General features: G+C 37.4%; 1 protein-coding gene and 1 long non-coding RNA gene across 3 annotated transcripts in view; one reads left to right on the top strand and one right to left on the bottom strand.

The window, feature by feature from the left end:
• The window catches only part of chst11 (carbohydrate (chondroitin 4) sulfotransferase 11), a 75602-nt gene that overhangs the window by 10562 nt on the left and 46144 nt on the right, over positions 1-18896 (bottom strand). For both annotated transcript variants that reach the window (XM_056455988.1, XM_056455989.1), the window contains exon 2: positions 15402-15487. In XM_056455988.1, coding sequence (XP_056311963.1) covers positions 15402-15487 — 86 coding nt within the window. The remainder of the gene's footprint in view (positions 1-15401; positions 15488-18896) is intronic.
• Positions 1-18896, top strand: part of LOC130223228 (uncharacterized) — a 45987-nt gene that overhangs the window by 4454 nt on the left and 22637 nt on the right. The window lies entirely within an intron of this gene.

The following is an 18896-nucleotide window of genomic DNA, read 5'->3' as shown; positions in this document are numbered from 1 at the left end:
GAGCTCATTTACTCCCAGTATAGCAGCACAGCGAGCGGCTCTCCACCACAATTAGCTATTAGCTGGAACGCATCCACATTACAACAATACCAGCACACACAAACACACACAAACAGAGATACTGAAAATCTGCCAGAGCTTTGAGGCAAATGACTTCCATTCAGTAGTAAGACTTTAAATCAATTATTTTGATTATTGTGACTATTTGGCTAGAAAATGTTGATCCCTCATACTAAAAGCAGCATATATAAGCTTACAGATATGATTTCTTAAAGATATTACTCCAAAAGTACCCTAAATTCCCATGCATTAGACTTTAATGAGGAAAAAATGACAGAGCGCACCTTTAATGAGATTCAGATAAGAGCCTGGGGTCAGTGTAACATTTAGTGCAGTCGATGAGCTGAGAGCAGATCTGTGCTTGTGTGTGTGGGTGAGTGTGTGATGAGCTCACACTTCACAATCTTCACAATCACAGGCACAATGCGCCAACAGCAAACATTAATAATGCCATGTTCAGTGTGTCTTTTTGCCCAGCTGAGAGGCTTCTGCACACTTTCAGAAAGGAAAGTATCCTAAAAATACTTTTCATCTAATAATAATGTTGATATTTTAAATTAAATAGGTGTAAGGAGAACATTATGAACATATCCATCTTATTAGATGATTATAGAAATGACATTCAGACGTTTTTGTCTTGCTAAAGCCTCATTCACACTAGCAGCAACTTTATAGCTGCCTGTCGATCTGGGTAGTGATCTGCTGCAAACGCATGTGTGAATACAACCGGCCTCCGAGCGAGCTGAGAGAGGATCATGTGAGCTCTACTGGTGTTCCTATTGGCTGTCTCTCAATAAAGTCACCCTTCATTTGCATAAAGTTGAAGGATTTTCAACTTTGTTGCGTCACTCGACATGCCCACCTGGTCGCTAATGGTCGCTGTCGCTCGTATAGACGGAGGTCGCCAGAAGTTGCTTACCCTTTATTGATATGAACGTTCTCTTGTCGCTTTGCCGCTGCAAGTCGTTCGCAGTGTGAATTAAGCTAAAGATTAAGGTAGGGCTGGGCAATTTGGCCTAAAATGAAGATCTCAATTCATTGAACAATTTAACTCGATTATGATTAATGAACGATTATTTTATTTATTTACATTTTCTGCCCTCATAGTTCTCTGACAGGTTTTGTACAGTAAATATTCTCACATATTACAAGTGAGATATTTCTGAATGAAGGGTGTGTTACTTGATTTCAAAATAATTGATGAAAACACACACTATCTCCTATATATGAGTATTTATTGAACATTAACGCTGAACAGCAGAAATTAAAACACATTGTGCCTAAAACGAGTAGTCACTTTTTTCTCATAAAAAAGTGAAAATAAATAACTTGCTCTTCACTTTTGGAAACAAAATCAGTTTTTCATTGTAAAAGTAGAAAATTAGCAGTATACATTTACTTTTTTCTTCCAGACACTGAAAAGACTTTTTCTGTCCGCCTGACTGTGGGTCAGTGAGGCTCCAGCAGCAGCTGTGATCTGACCTCGTAGTGACTTCAGTGACTGCACTGACCCCAGACCAGCTCTCAGAGCAGCTCATATAAAAGTGAGATGAATTATTAAAGAGAGCCAAAGCTTCCCTCCATCTGTCCCTGTGCTGAGCTTTATCATCCATTTCTCTGAGCTCAGACAGAGTCGCACACTCAGCTCACACAATACACTCCAATCCTGACTGGAATAATAAAACCAGACATAAAATCAATTCAATACATTAACTTTTATATTATATTATATTATATTATATTATATTATATTATATTATATTATATTATATTATATTATATTATATTATATTATATTATATTATGTTATGTTATGTTATGTTATGTTATGTTATATTATATTATATATAAACATCTATTATTATTATTATTATCTATAATAATATTATATTATAACCATCACCAGAGCTTGAACAAGGAGTTGTGTAGCATGCTCCAATAGGAAGGGTCTTATCTCGTTTTTTCTTGTATAAGGCAAGTCAGCAGGATTGTGCCATTCTAACAATATGGTCTGTAAACTTCATCTGATCATCATTCACTTCTGGAAGGAGATCTGTCTTAGTGCAGTTTGTCACGATCACCAGCGATCTATTCTATATAGTTCGCTGGAGAACATTCACACGGACTACAATCCTGTCTCCATAGGAACTACAAGTCCTGTCATGCACCACGCACACACACCTGTTCCAAGTCTCCTTTGATTACACTCACACAGCTGGAGCTGCTCATGTACTGATTACACACACAAATATACAGCTCACTTTGACACTATGAAGGCTGAGTCTTGTTTGGTCCTGTAACATTACAAAGCGTTCCCTGGTTTAGTTCCTCCATGTTTTGACCCTTGCTTTGTTTTATTGTTTATCGACCACCTGCCTGTTACCTGACAACGCCTCCAGATTTCCTAGTTTGTACCCGTTTGCACCTGTCTTTGATCATTGCCTGTCTGATTACGGTTTTTAATAAAACCTGCATGTGGATCCTCACTCCATTGTCACTCGATTCCCTTGAGGTTACACGGTTAAGTTGAAGGTGATGGTCTTCCATCCAGTTGGAAATGTCTGTTGGACATGCTGAGATGCAGTGATTGTGTGATGCTTTGCCACTGCATGCAATAATGTAGCTCAGAGCAGCTCACTTTTGGAGGGATTTTCACTGTATACAGTACCAAGCACTAGATACCTTTATATTACAGCCTCAAATCAACTCCACCAAAAGATCACGGAATGAACGCAACTAAAAATCCCTTTATTGTGGTCAGTAGAGGAAGCACTTGGCCCCACATGACCATTATTACCATTGTTATTGATTACCATACCATTTTGTTCGAAGATATGAATGCAATTGTGACAGCATAACTATAGACTTTAAAGTGGTACAAAGCCATGCCGAGCCATTCCACACAATAAATCAAAAAGCCAATAGTCAGGTCAGAATGAGAGGTACGACAGAGTTGAGCGTCTACGGCATAGCATTGAGTTTCTGAAAGATGGATCCTAATGATAACATGTAGACAGAGAAGACAAGCGGACCGAGAACTGAGCCCTGGGGCATGCTGTCAGCAAGATGTTAAGAACTGGACACTTCAAACCTCAGACTGACTTAAACCAAGCAGGAATTGATGGTTAACAGTGTCAGAAGCAGCAGACAGGTCCGGCCAGATGAGTACAGAAGATTTCGAATGCACTTTAGGCAGGGTTTTCATTTCAAACGTACAATGAGGGTAGCAACTGAATCATTTTTTATTGCAAGGCTTGATAGAATCTGATCATCTTAATTACATCACACTGAAATTTGTCCTGATACTCCGCAAGATTATCTTCCTCATTTGCCTTTTACAGTGCAACTTTTTCAATCTGTCAGCCGCTGTTGCCGTGATGATGAATATGAAGAAGATGATGACGATGATGACTCATGCCTGCTGTGCTGCGCTCAAAAGTGGCCAGTGAGTCCAGCTGAGTGTGTGTGTGTGAGCGTCTGTCTCTGTTTGCTCAGTAAACAGCAAACTGCATGCCAGCACTGCAAGTCCTGTGCTGTGAGACACTTCCAGCCGCCGCAGAGCCTCATTCAGACACGCGCAGTGCTGATAAAGGTGTCCTTGTGCTCCTGTTTCTCTCTTTCTCTCGCCCCTCGCCATCCCATCGGCCCCGGATTCATCCTGACGGATCTCTTGTCTCTCTCAAAGCGCTTCAGGCTTGATTTAGTGCTGCTGCAGTAAAATTGATCCGTGTCAATGAGGAGGAGGAGAAAGAAGCGGACGCAAAACCCTCCAACACAACACACTTCACGAGACCTGATCAACTTTTTCCCCCGACCGCTGAAGCAACTTTTCCGAGATTGCCCCAGCAGCCCACACAGCAGAGACGACGGTCTCATAAAAATATATGCACTTGCACTTCATTTTAATGGCCAACTAAAAGGTCAAGCCACTGTATGATGATGTCGTTCCAGACTCAATTATTGCACCATCTGACATACAGTCAATGTACTGTGTGCATTTTTTATACATTAGTGAAGGTATTCACGTCTGTTTCTATATCCCTTTTACGTTTTGTGAATGTTAAAGATTTGCAGGGGTTTAAAGGTGCAGTAGGTGATTGTCTTCAGAAATATTTTTGTTGTGCTGATTGAAAGTCAGCTAATCAGCTGGTCAACTATTTTTTTACTAACCAAAAAATCAGTAAATCCAATCAATAATTTTTTCAGTGCACTATATTTTGCTCAAAAATGTGCTTTCCTCCAAATGATAACTGAGTAATAAACACGTTTCTCTTCCAAACAAGCAATAATCAACCATCTGAGCAAACTGACTCACTTAAAAAAAAAAAAGGTTTGAAAAGAGAGTCTCGTAAAAGTGAGTTTAATTTAATTCCTCACTGTGTATTTATATGGACACACTCCCTCTTTTACCCCATTCCACCTCACCTGAATAACCTGCCTAACATAAACAAATAAAGGCAAGCGTTTCCCACCGAGCCGCTGAAAGAAAGAGACTCAGAGAGAGACTCGCAGATCCCGAGAAGTTCACATCGAGCCGGTGATTTTCCACCTCTCGCACCTGAAAAGCATCTTACAGTGAGCTTCAGTTCAGTGAGTTCAGAGACGTGCGATGAGGGGAAAGCAGACATCTGATGAGCTGATTACAGCCCTCACAGTAATGAAAGACTTTCACCACATTATCAAACACACGCTCAGAGACTTTTGCATTCAAGATTGCCCTTTATTGTGAGACTGTTGGAAGATAACTTCTGTTTTAAACCCTCCTGTGAAATCGTAGTTTTTAATTTAACGGAGGCATTTTTTAACACATTGTTTAGCTTAATAGTTTTAATGACTTATTTCTAATAATTTCTTTTGTCTTTGCTTTTGCAACACACAAACAGGAGCATAAGGGTAATCCAGAAGCGTAGTTGAGGTCACAGGCAAAGAGGTCGATACAGGCGGCAAACAACATAAACAAGGCAAGGGTCAACCACGAATAGACTAGACAAGGTTACACTTTGTAGTGTTACAGCAAAACAGAAACAAGACTCAGCAAAGAGTGTGTGAAACTGGGGTTTATATATATAGTCCTTGTAATCATTCAATGATGAACTTCAGCTGTGTGTGTGTCAGTGTCCAGATGACTGTCAGCTGTGGCTGGAGTAATTGGAGCAATGACTTCTGGAAGTTGTAGTTCAGTTCAGTGGCAGAATTGTAGTTCTCCAGCGATCTTCAAATGTTAGATCGCTGGAGATCGTGACAGCCATGATGACAGTACATAAATATTTTGCTAGCTATTTTGCAAGGTAGTATTCAGCTTACATTGTAATTTAAAGACGTAGGTTAGGTTAACGCAGGATAACTAGGCAGGCTAATTAATTATTAATTATGCATAATTATTAATTATGTTAATTGTTAATTAATTATGCAAGTCACTGGATGAAAATGTTTTTTTAGAGGAACTCATGCTATTGATAACAATTAACAATTAAAAACTGCTTTTATTCCAGCCAAACTAATAGAAATAATACTTTGTCCAGGATATAAAAATGAATAATATGAATTATTGTCGAAATTTGCTTCATTAAACATCACTTAATTATAAATATTTGAAAAAGAATAATAATTTTAGTGGAGGGCTGATAATTTTGCCCTCAATTGTATATATACACACACACACACACACACACACACACATTTTGATTGTATTAAACTCCATTATGTGTGTTTGCACAAGGTGCAAGCGAGCTCTGTACAGCAGAACAAGACGTACGTTTCTCACGTGAGATTGCCAACATTGCAGATGAATAACTATACATAAATAGGCTAGTGCAAATCAGAAATGGTTGGTCAGTCAAAAAGGGTTTCTGCAGGTTTCACCAAGATAAATTTAAGATTTTTTAAGACATTTTTAAGACCATTATGAATGAAATTTTAGTCTCATACAAGGCTAAACGCTAAGGAATGTTTTGAATGGCCCAGTTGGAAAATATTTTTATTTGCCTTTTCAAATTTTATTTTATAATTTAATTAATTTAATTATACAATAATAATAATTTAATAATTTTAGTTAATTCCCAGCAAAATATTTTAAATATTATGTCAAAAAAGCAAGCTCTCGTTGTATACATACACTTTTTTCAACATAACCTTTCTTACAGATTTATAATAATAACAATTTAAAAGGTTTTAAAAACTATAATAAACTATATGTATGCGCAACAGTCTGTCCAGGTCAGCTTCCTCAGCAGTAAACACATAAACAACTTATAAACAAATGTTATTGTAAGGTGTAAGGAAAATAATTCAACCTAGAAGGTAAATAGAGTTAAAAAGTACATTCTTAAATAAAAAGTTAAAAGTTTTATTGTTTATTTATTGGATGGGTGTTGGCCAGATTGGGTACGCTGTAAAACCCAAAAAGTTAAGGTAACTCAAACCATTTGAGGAAACTGATTGCAACAAACAATTTAAGTTTAAAAACTAATCCTAATGAGTACTGTGGATGTAATCCATTTGATTAAATTAGGCAATTTGAGCACAGTAAAACCCAATAAATAAAGAGAACACAAACCGAGTACTGTAAAACCCAATAAGTCAAGGCAACTCAAACCGATTGCAACAAACCATTTGAGTTAAAAAAACTAATTTATATGAGTACTGTAAACTCTATTTAATTTGAAGAAATGAAGTATTTAATTATCTCATTATCTTTAACACTGAGTTCAAAACTCCATTGTGTCTTCTAAATTAAATGCAGGCTATAAATGTAGATTTCATAGACTTAACGAAGCTCCAAATATATTTGGAGAATATTTACAGTAATCATTTGAAAACCGAAGTGCTAAAATAGTCTGACACTGTAAAAAGGGATTAGTTTACTTGGAAAAAAGTATGTACTGTTAGCCTAATTATAAAAAATTGAGTGAACTCAACAGTTCCAAGTTGTAATGGGTGCACTTTATTTATGGAAAGCCAACTTATTGTTTTTAAGGCAATCGCTTACTCGCTTTAAGTAACTAATCACTTTTTACAGTGTATACATGAACAAAAGAAAATTAAGACCTGTTTATAAAAGATTTAAGATCTATAACACAATGTTTCAATGAATGTAAGGCTTTTTAAGACCCCACGGACACCCTAGTTAAATTATGCTACTGTAGCGTTTATTTAGCAGTAATTCTCCAGTACCGATAGCAGAACCGTTAAAGTCAGAGCTTATCGATACTTCAGTCTTTTATAATTTAGCACAGATACCGACAAAAGTACCAAGTTTCAGTACCCATCCTTAGCTGTATTGTAGTAGTTCAGCATCACAGTATTTTAGAATAGTTTCTATTTGAATTAAATCATTCATTCATTCATTCATTCATTCATTCATTTTCCTTCGGCTTCACACTCATTCACTCATTCACACACACACACACACACACATACACTACGGACAATTTAGTCTATTCAATTCACTTATAGCGCATGTCTTTGGACTGTGGGGGAAACCAGAGCACCTGCAGGCAACCCACACGTACACGGGGAGAACATGCAAACTACACACAGAAACGGCAACTTGCCAAGCTGGGACTCAAACCAGTGACCTTCTTGCTGCAAGGCGACAGTGGTAACCACTGAGCCACCGTGCCACCTGTATTAAATTATTTCATGGTATTTATTTTAATCAAAAATTAAATCCCACATTTTAACTGTTTGTTTTTATACATTAGATGTTATTATATGTTATATTATACGTCTGTTCTAGTGGAAACGCATTTCTCTATTTACAAGCATGAATCATTCTCAGCTCCTGAACAGAATTTCGAGTTTTCCTCTTTTAGCACACAGAACCAGCAGAGTGAGTTCATGCATTGTGCTTTTCACTGAACCTGAAACTGAAGCTGTGAGTCTCGCCTCTGTGCTCGGCTTTCCTGAATGCCTATCCAGAGCGAAGCCACATGTCCGTAAACATCTGAATATGGACCGCCGCAAACACAAAGCAGGACTTTTAGTGCAGCTCGGTGAATGTGATCAGACAGGGTTGAAGGACTGTGAAATATAAGTGTCAGTGTGTTGGTTTTGTGAGTCTGATGCTCTTTGAGTAGGTATGTCTCTGTGCCTGTCTCATCTTGCATCTTCTGCTTTTTCGATAATTGTGTGTGACACTCGGGGTGTGTGTGTGTGGCCCTCAGGTGTTTTCCGTCACTATCACACACACACACACACAGAGTGATCAAATCCAGCATTGGTGTTGAAGTTATGAAGGGCAGAGGAGTATTTCAAGACAGTGAAGTATGACAGCTGTCAGCCAATAGACTTATTCATTCCCACAATCCTCTCAAAGTCATACAGCACTCGGCAGTGTCAGTGATATCTGACAAAAGTCACTTCTAACATCATCCTGCTATATGACACATTTACTGCTATTTAACCCTTGTTTCAATTTTATGAAGTTACACATAGGTTCACATAGGTACATTTAAAGTCCGAATTATTAGCCCCCCTGTTTATTTTTTCCCCAATTTCTGTTTAACGGAGAGAAGATTTTTTTTCAACACATTTCTAAACATAATAGTTTTAATAATTCATCTCTAATAACTGATTTATATTATCTTTGCCATGATGACAGTAAATAACATCTGACTAGATATTTTTCAAGACACTTCTATACAGCTTAAAGTGACATTTAAAGGCTTAACTAGGTTAATAAGGTTAACTAAGCAGGTTAGGATAATTAGGCAAGTTATTGTATAATGATGGTTTGTTCTGTAGACAGTCGAAAAATATATATCTTAAAGGGGCTAATAATATTGACCTTAAAATGGCTTTTAAAATTTTTTAAAACTGCTTTTATTCTTGCCTAAATAAAATGTAAAAAATATTATCAAACATACCTTGAAAATTTCCTTGCTTTGTTTAACATTATTTAGAAAATATTTAAAACAGAAATAAAAATTCAAAGGCGGGCTAATAATTCTGACTTCAACTGTAAGCAAACAAAAATGTCCCAGAAAATGTTGCAAAACCTGCTTTATAAATTTTTCTAGACTTTTTTTATGTTTTCTTGTTTAATTTTATTCATAGTTTATTTGTGGCACTACGGGTTTGAGGTTTGAGGCATGTATAGGGCAGTATGTGTGGGGATGAAAGATCTTTAGATTATTCTGTACAATGTTGCACTTTGTGTTGTGTTTAACTTGGAAAAACCCAATAAACATAATGTGGTAAAAAACTAAAACAACTGACACTCGGGTCCATAATGGACAAAAATGTCATAAAAATATTATGTATTAATATCTTTTCAACAGCATCAATTCTAATCAGAATGACCAATATTTGTTACACTTTCTGAATTTTTAACCATTTAAATGCTGGTTTGTTTACAAAATTGCTATAACGTGTTCATTTATGAAAAAATCTAAAATATTAGTTATTTTCAGCATCCTAAATGCTAAGCAGATTTTGAATTGTCAATGAAAAATAATAACATTCATTTTGAGGCATTCATATATTCAAATAAAACAAAAGAAAACTAGCACTCAGGTCCATAATGGACAAAAACGTCCATGTTCAGAAAATAGTGTTTCAACAGTGAAGTATGACAGTTGTCAGCCAATAGACTTATTCAACAGACTTATCCAAAACCTACCATAAAAATATGATATATTAATATTTTTCTACTTTCACTGATGTCATTTTTTTTCAACCAAACCAACATACATTACATTGTCTGAATTTTAACCATTTAAATGCTGGTTTGTTTACAAAATGGCTATGCCAAAGTGAAAAATATTAGTTATTTATAGCATACTAAATGCTAAGCAGATTTATGTTTTAATTAGGCCTTGTTTGTCAATGAAAAATAACACCATTCATTTTGAAGCATTTATATTTTCCATTCATATTTATGTATAGAAAAAAAAAAAACACTCGGGTCAATAATGGACAAAAATGTCAGTCCTAACCATGATTACCAAACATTTAAAGAAACACTACAAACCTGTTTTAGTTGTTAAGCCCATCTAAAGGCATCTAAAACACTACTATTATTAAAATGAAAGGCCAAAACAAATACAAATTATTAAATTTTTAAGCTGTGTCAAAATCTGTTATGATGTTTTGCTTCATACAGTTCACTTCTAAGCTTAATTCAAGTTTTTTTTCCCCTAATCCATTGTTTTTAAGCCCTGAACAATCCAATTGAAGCAGATAAAATAGTTTCATCTTGTCATAACTTTCATTATCACGCTTATTGTCTGAATTTCCACACACCGCCAGACTCAAAGCCGAGCTCCAACTCTCTCATGTGTGCCCATTACACCCGAGACGCTAACGTTTACCGAGCAGATGCTTCTCAGACCGTCCTGCTCATTCACACAGTGCGAAAGCGGAAGTGAGAGTCTCATTACCCAGCAGGGTCAGTAAAAGCCGAATAGAGGAGCAATACAAGCTGACTAAAGAGCTTTGCTCAGGGCGAACAGCCTGTAAAAGAATAAGAGCGAGAAAGAGCCAGAATAATCTGCTATAATAGTCTCAGCGTAATGGTTTTAGTACCTGTCGTGGTTCCCTGGTGGAATAATAAAAGCAATGTAGTAAAACTGCATTTTACCGCGTGTGCAGTGTGATGCCTGTTGAACAGCATCATAACAGTGTACAGTATTCTGGGCTGTTAAGTGTTTATCTGAGCGCCTACAGTAACATGAATCTCCTTTATAGAGTGCATGTATGTATGTATGTGTGTGTGTGTGTGTGTGTGTGTGTGTGTGTGTGTGTGTGTGTGTGTGTGTGTGTGTGTGTGTGTGCGTGTGTGTGTGTGTGCGGAGGGTATTGAAATTCAGAAGATAAGCAAAGGCCTTTCAAAATGTACCCTGTAAAAATGTCCCCGAACTCAATGAAACTCTGTTGCCTTCATGTGTATCATATGGCAAATGCTTTGCGAGTGGTCAGAAAGAAAGCCTCATATTTGTGGAAAAAAATGAATGGAACTTTACATTCGTGCTGCTGCGCATGGAAAGCACAGTCAAAATATACTGTACATGTATTCAGACATACTTGGGATCCACTAGGGATTTACTTAGCTGGGATTTTACATTAAAACAGGTGTGTGTGTGAGTGTGTGGTGGTCAAGTTTTGTCCCTACAAGGAAAGTTAACACTAAAATCAGCTACATGAGGAACAGCCAGTGTTTAGAATGAGTCAAACTTCTTTCGTTCATTTACAGTCATCAAAAAACGCCCAGAGAAGCTCTCGTCCATTATATATGACACATGAAATGAACACAACGTTGAAAAGAGGAGAAAAGGGATTTATCCCGACTATAATTTTGCATGGTCAGATCTAGTTCGTAGTGTCAAATATAGGCTACTTTATGATCAGATCATCATAGTCCTGTAATTTGAATGACTTCATCTGTCAACATGACGGCGGTGAATCGTAGAGCTTGTGCAAACAGATCCGTATCACAGTGAACAGAAGCTTTCCTAGCTGCTGTTTTCTCACCTCACTTATTTTATTCAAATAATGAAAAAAAAAATGTTGCGAGTATAATAATTCAATTCAAGTTTATTTGTATAACGCTTTTCACAATAATTTTTGTTTCAAAGCAGCTTTAAGGTGGATATTATTGCATTACGATCAAATTCGGAAAGCTTAAGGTTATTAGCAGTGCATTTGTGAATCACGAGGTCCCAGAACAGATCAGGATAACGGATCCGGCATGCTACCCGAGGATGTATAGGTGTCATGCCCGATAGTGGAGGGGGGGTTGTGTTGGATAGCAGAGGGGTGTCGCGGATGTAAGTTGAGAGCCGGGGACGGGGGTTGGTTGTCGCGGACGAAAGTGAAGAGGGGTGGGGAGTCGCAGAGGAGGTGAAAGTGAACAGCAGACGGGGGAGGAGGGGGATCGGTAAAATGAGGTGCCGAATCAGATTTCAGAGGTGTTACAGGTTAACAGGTTAAGATTGAATACGTTCTGTCTCTTGAATGTTACATTGGCAGGAGTGCAGGTACAAGCAATATATTTCTGACTGGAGTTTACTTAATGGCTTCTGCGTTGCTATTAATATGGTTTATGAATTTTAGAAATAGCACTTTTAAATCGTTATTTAGTCTTTTAAGGTTCTGCTGACATGATAAGTAGTAAGCATTTAAAAAGAGTACTAAACTCAGGTTTAGTATCGGCGCAGTAGGTAGTGCTGTCGTCTCACAGCAAGAAGGTCGCTGGTTCGAGCCTCGGCTGGGTCAGTTGGCATTTCTGTGTGGAGTTTGCATGTTCTTCCTGCATTCGCGTGGGTTTCCTTCGGGTGCTTCGGTTTCTCCCACAGTCCAAAGACATGTGGTATAGGTGAATTGGGTAGGCTAAATTGTCCGTAGTGTATGAGTGTGAATAAGTGTGTATGATTGTTTCCCAGAGATGGGTTGTGGCTGGAAGGGTATTCGCTGTGTAATACATATGCAGGATAAGTTGGCGGTTCATTCCGCTGTGGCGACCCCAGATTAATAATGGGACTAAGCCGCAAAGAAAATGAATCAATAAAATCATGTTAATATGTATACATGCCAGTGGCATTGCCACCTATTGGCCTGGCAAGCATATTACAAATTTTTTTAAGCTTTTATTTTGTTGTTGTTTGTTTGTTCTTTGAGAATTGGGATTTTCTTTTTTTTCTTATAAAAAAAGGTGTAAATGTGCCTAAATCATCATTTCCAAATGTTTCGATTCATGGTATTTTGTCATCATGGCAGTGAATGAAGTTTAAATGAAATATAAACACACAAGTGCCAATTTTTTTCACATTTACAAATTGTATTACTGGCTAAAGCATATTAACAGTGAGTATTTCCAGTCACTGAGTTTAAACGTTTAGCATTGTTATCAAAAAGCAGTAACAGCCCATCAAAATGATACCCCAGATGAGCTTCACTCTTGCTGAACCTGCAGCATGTTCCATCACAGAATAAAAAAAAAATCATTAGCTCAGTATAAATCCATCTGAAGTGGTTAAACAGACAAATGTGTGTGTGTTTGTAGTGTCAGATGAGAGCACGTACTGCTCACGCTGTGACATTTCGTAGTTCTCAGCTTCCGAAATGCTCTGACAGCGCTGAGACTGCGTTCTCAAGGTGAAAGAGTTTCCGAACATGAGATGAAAACAAACTATTACCGATACGCCCTCTTTCCCTGCTTTCTGGAACAGGGCGATCGGTGGGGCGATGAAGAACAGATCAATCACCGAAAAGGTGGAGGTGCAGGAAGGTGAGCGTGAGAAACAAAGGAGCGAGAAGGGTGAAATTAAAGCAGATCAAATCAATCCTGGCATAATGTTGGCTTTGTTAGTGGAGCGGATCGACTCGGCTGAGCTCTAGACGGGCATGTTTTACATTGGTTAGATGAAATATGAGTGCTCTTATGGTTTCTATAGAAACACGCGCAAGGCTTTCACTGGAGGTCCAGAGGTGATTCTGCTCCTGCTGACCTCAGTGCTGAAAACACTCCAAATTTGTAGATGCATGAAATCAAATTCGACCATATTTTCTTTGCCTAATACATGCTGCTGTGAGCTACTGATTTGGTACATGTTGTAACAGAACCATATTGGTAATGTTTCATAACTCACACGACCATTAGGTCTTTCTTATTTGTAATTTAATATTTTACCCCCCTGCCTCCATTCAACCATTTGTCATACATTTTTCACAATCTAATATAGTCATTCATTTTGCTTCAGCTTTGTCCCTTTATTCATCAGGGGTCGCCACAGTGGAATGAATCGTCAACTTATCCAGCATATGTTTTACACAGCGCATGCCCTAACAGCTGCAACCCAGTAATGGGAAACATCCAAACACACTCATTCACACTCATACACTACGGCCAATTTAGTTGATTCAATTCATCTATAGCAAATGTCTTTGGACTGTGGGAGAAACCAGAGCACCGGGAGGAAACCCACACAAATATGGGAAGAATATGCGAACTCCACACAGAAATGCCAACTGGCACAGCCGGGACTCAATCCAGCGACTTTCTTACTGTGAGGTGACAGTACTAACCACTGAGCCACCGTGCTGCCCAATCTAATATATTTAGTGGAAATTACAGGTCCTAAATGTTTCTAATTATATATGCAGTTTAACTTTTGTTTAAGTTTTTGTTGTGCAAATTACTTCTGACAGAAGCTGAAAAAATACTAGTTCAATTAAATCTTGCTGCACATAGAAATAAATGACATTTGTAATTCATTCATCATCAATCATCAGTGTGATCACGGATTTTATTACTCTTTTGGGAGTAATAAAAAGTATGGTAATTCAAATTTTAACTTGATTTTAAATCATTAATTTTACTGTAAATTTACTGTATAGATAATTTGATGATGAACTATATTTTTTAAATGATAAATAAGTTTTAATACAGATGTGTGACTTGTATAATTAATATAAAGTATGGTACATCATCATTTTTGTAAAAACCTGAAATCTGTGTTTTTCCTATTAGTTTTTTAATGTCTATATATTCTTATTTTTTTAATTATTGTACTATACCTAAATACACTGCAAAACATTTTTTATTACTTTGCTTTTGTCTCATTTCTAGTCTAAATATATAAAATAACTTAAATCAAGAAGTATTTTCAAGAGAAGTAAAAAATATTGTTTTAAAATTTGGATTTGAATTAGATAATTTTTTATTCAGATATAAGTCAACTTTTTTATAAGGAAAATAATCAAGATATTTTGACTAGAAACTAGACTATAGGCTCTATTTAAACGATCTATGCGCAAAGTCTACAGCGCATGGCGCAAAAGCATTAAAGGCATGTCTGAATTTCCTTTTTTTGCTATATTAAGGATGTAAAAATACGCTCTGCACCCAGGCGCATGGCCTAACAGGGTTATGCTTATTCTCCTAATGAGTTATGGGTGTGTTTTGAGAATAACGTGCATTAAACCTATCAGAGTCTCATCTCCCATTCCCTTTAAGAGTCAGTTGCGTTGTGCCATGGTGCATTTGCTATTTACATGGAGGACTTTGTAAGCAGAAAAACGAGAAAACAGTGAAACAGAGCATCTGCAGCGTGAGGATAAAGAAATGGATTTGCTATTTAAACAATGTGGCACAGAACATGAAAATTAGGGTTGCGCTGGTCTCAAAATAGCAACAAATCACACCAAACACTTCTTGCGCCCCAGATGTATGATGGGGCCCTAAACCTCAGTGTTAAACTGTGAAGTATCTCGATAGCAGAATAAAATATTTTAATATTTATATTTTAACACTAAAACTACTTTTTAACACTAAAACTCATTTTACAACCTATTTTAAAATCATATCTGCCTTTTATATTGCAACAAATTGGTTCTAGTACCTGTGTGGGGTTGTACAGCTCCTGTAGGGCGTTTCTGGAGCCTTTCCGACAGCAGCCCTCCGCTGCGAATGGATTCCTCCTCATAACTGCAATAAAAACAAAGACAGAGACAACAGCCAATCAGAGACCAGCAGCAAAAAAAAAAACAACAAAAAAAAAACAACCAATCCCAACAGCCGCACATTTATCTGAATGGATGCCCTCAGTAAAAGGCTAATTCTTTAATAATGCAAAGCCATGAAAGCCATCCAACAAATCTCCATATAAACAATGCATTTAATCCAACTCGCTGCCTCAAATCACACACACACACACACACATCGGAATCAATCGATGAATAATTTAAGCATGGTAATTCATACGTAGACGCTCTGCCATGTTGTAACTGACAGTAATGTAATAGTTTTCTACAGTTTGTCCCTCAGCGGTGAGTGACCGGCACTGCTGAAATAACACTACATGAAAGCTAATGACTGGCAAGGCTGAAATGGTGCCTGCTATGAAAGCCGTCTCTGTGCCACGACCAAGACTGACAGATTTAGTAGCGCATTGGTTCACTTCATGTAACATTATCTGGACTTATAGTGTGTGTTTGTGCTGTTAAGAGTCATACGTGTTGGCGCTCACAAGAGAGTATTGTTTTAGAGTGTGTTAATGCCTGTAAGTGCACCGCGTTCTCAGAGCGTCTGATGTCGGTTTGTTTAATCCGCCTGGAGGTATAAGGGAACCGAATTGAAACGGAGACCGCTGGGAATGAGGATGAAAGGAAAACGAGAGTAACGAAGGAACAGAGACGATGTGTTAATGAGGGAGCACTGGACGAGTAAGAGACAGTTTGGTTCATGGGGTCGACAACCCGAGGGTTTGTCATTAGCGTGTGAGTGATAACGAGAGATGAGTTTATGTGATTTTAATTGGACGTTTCAGAAAAATGATCAAATCCCTCGCGTCTGCATGCCAGATTATCTCTGTCTCATATAGGCTACACTGAAGAAAAATGATTCATTGGATTTACTGAATTTTTTTAAAGGCACCTATGATGAAAATCTTCTTTTGTAAGCTGTTTGTACAGAACTGTGCAGGTATAGTGTGTCCACAGTCATATTTAAGTGATATAAACACAATAAGTCTCTTTTTTTAAACTTCCTGAAGTTAAAATAGGATCTAAATCCCTCCCATTTTAAGGCCCACCTCAACGTGAAGTAGGAGTGCGGTTTTCCCCGCCCACCGAATTGATTGACAGCCGCATATTAACATGTCTCCATTGTAACATGTATAATCATATCAACAAGACACGACGTGCACAAAGAAACCAGGATTTAAAAGATCTGTTCAGCGCTCTGTGATCATCAATCATCATCAAATGTGATCAAGAATGAGTTTTACAAGTTTAAAATGTTTTTAAAACAGTGCATGTTTGTAATAAAGTGAGTTAAAGACAGTAAAATAGCTGTAATTCATCAACACAGCTACGTGTCAGTACAATTATAAAAGAAGACGCTTCAATCCTGGTTTGTGGACGTTAAATCAGGTTTATTTTGTACGTTAACGTAACTGATATCCATAAAGCAGTGGATGTTAACATGTACTGTCACATTTGCCTTGCAAAAACAGTGCAAAGTTAAACACGCACGCTGTGTAACGACACTGCGTGTGACTTATCATTGCAGAAAGGCTTGAATTAACTCCATAACAAATACATCAAATAATCATTGGGAAAGTTTTTACTGTAGTATTTCTTACAAACATTATGTGAGATCTGCTTCCTTCATGTCTGTCACTGTGCTGTTTATCTGACGCTACTGGAGATTGAGCTAGCATTAAAGGCACAGGCCACAAAAACAGCTACATCGTGTATTCAGAGCAGAAAATGTTAACATTCCGAAAGGTCTAATAAATAATCTGATGGATGTTTTGAGCTGAAACTTTAGAAACATATTCTGGAGACACAAAAGATTTATTATAAATCTTGAAAAAGGGGTAAAATAGGTGCCCTTTAAGGTAAGTGATTGCAAACTGTTTATATGTGCTGAATTGAATAATGTTCAACTTCATTTGTTTTGTTTTTTATTTTGTTTAAAATTTGCAACCACTTACCTTAAAAGAAATTTATAAATCCAATGAATCATTTTTCCAGTGTATGATCAAGTAATCCTTCAATGCAGTTTTGTTTATGTGGCTGTAAAAAACACCCACAGAATCTGAAATCCTGTAATTCAGGTTTTGCACGGTTCTCACCGTTTCATGTTTTGACTTTTCCTCTGAGATCAGCTTTCGAATATGTAAAAAAAGTGTGTAGACTCAATATGAGCCAGGTTTCGATGCCAAAAATAAAATGTTTGCATTGTGTTTGTTGTCAAATGACGCTTTACATCCTTCACATGTCATGTATGATCATATTTTACAACATTATTTCCTGTAATCCACAACCTTAGAAACCACAAACATTCTAAGCGCATTAATGAAAATATGGTGTAGATTTCACCTCATTGTACGGTGTCAGACAGTTGACTGTTTTTTGATGCACAAATATCCTGATAGCTGTTGACTAGTTTATGAAAATTACTGTTACTTTTGATCAATCGAATGCATCTTTGCTGAATAAAAGTATTTATAAAATTTAATTAAAAACTTACCTAAGCTAACGCATTACACTCAAAGGGTAGCTGGGTTTTCAATGCCCTGTATTAATGCGTGTTTTGAACTATCACATGAGAAACAAGTGTCGGAAACACCAAATTTTGCATAATTTCACCCTTAATTCTCACCTTGACTGGTGTAAAAATGGGTTAGTTTGAATAATGGGAGATGGAAAAGCATTTACCGAATAAACTCTGACATAGCGGACATTTCACCCATGTGACTCTATTATGCTTGTCTTGTTTACTGTTGGTTCCTAGGTTACCAATACTGCAGTCGGCCACTCTAACAACTTGATAGAAACGCACCTAATTTGGGATATCATGCATTCATTCATTCATTTTCCTTTCCTTATTTATCAGGGGTCGCCACGGCAGAATTAACCAACTATTCCAGCATATGTTTTATGCTTTCAGCCGCAACCCAGTACAGGAAAGTACCTATAAACTCTTGCATTCACATACACACTCATACACTATGGAAAATTTTGTTTACCCAATATACCTGTACCGCATGTCTTTGGACTGTGGGGAAACAGGAGCACCGGAAACACACATGAACGTGGGGAGAACATGCAAACTGCACACAGAAATGCCAACTCACCCAGCCAGGACTTGAACCAGTGACCTTCTTGCTGTGAGCGACAGTGCTAACCATTGAGCCACCTTGCCATCAGTTTGAGATGTGGGATTTTTTTTAACTTTGAATTGTGCGATTTCATATAAGATTGAGTGAATGTGCACTTAAATGATCCCGCCTGTATCCAGGTGGACGCTGCTGTTATTAAATTGGCGGTCCATTGGACGCACACCTGCAATAATTTCCCATATGCTGAAAACACAGCGCTCCCTGACC

The sequence above is a fragment of the Danio aesculapii genome, chromosome 4 (genome assembly GCF_903798145.1).
Source record: "Danio aesculapii chromosome 4, fDanAes4.1, whole genome shotgun sequence".
NCBI lineage: Eukaryota > Metazoa > Chordata > Actinopteri > Cypriniformes > Danionidae > Danio > Danio aesculapii.
This window is presented reverse-complemented; position numbering and strand designations above follow the sequence as displayed.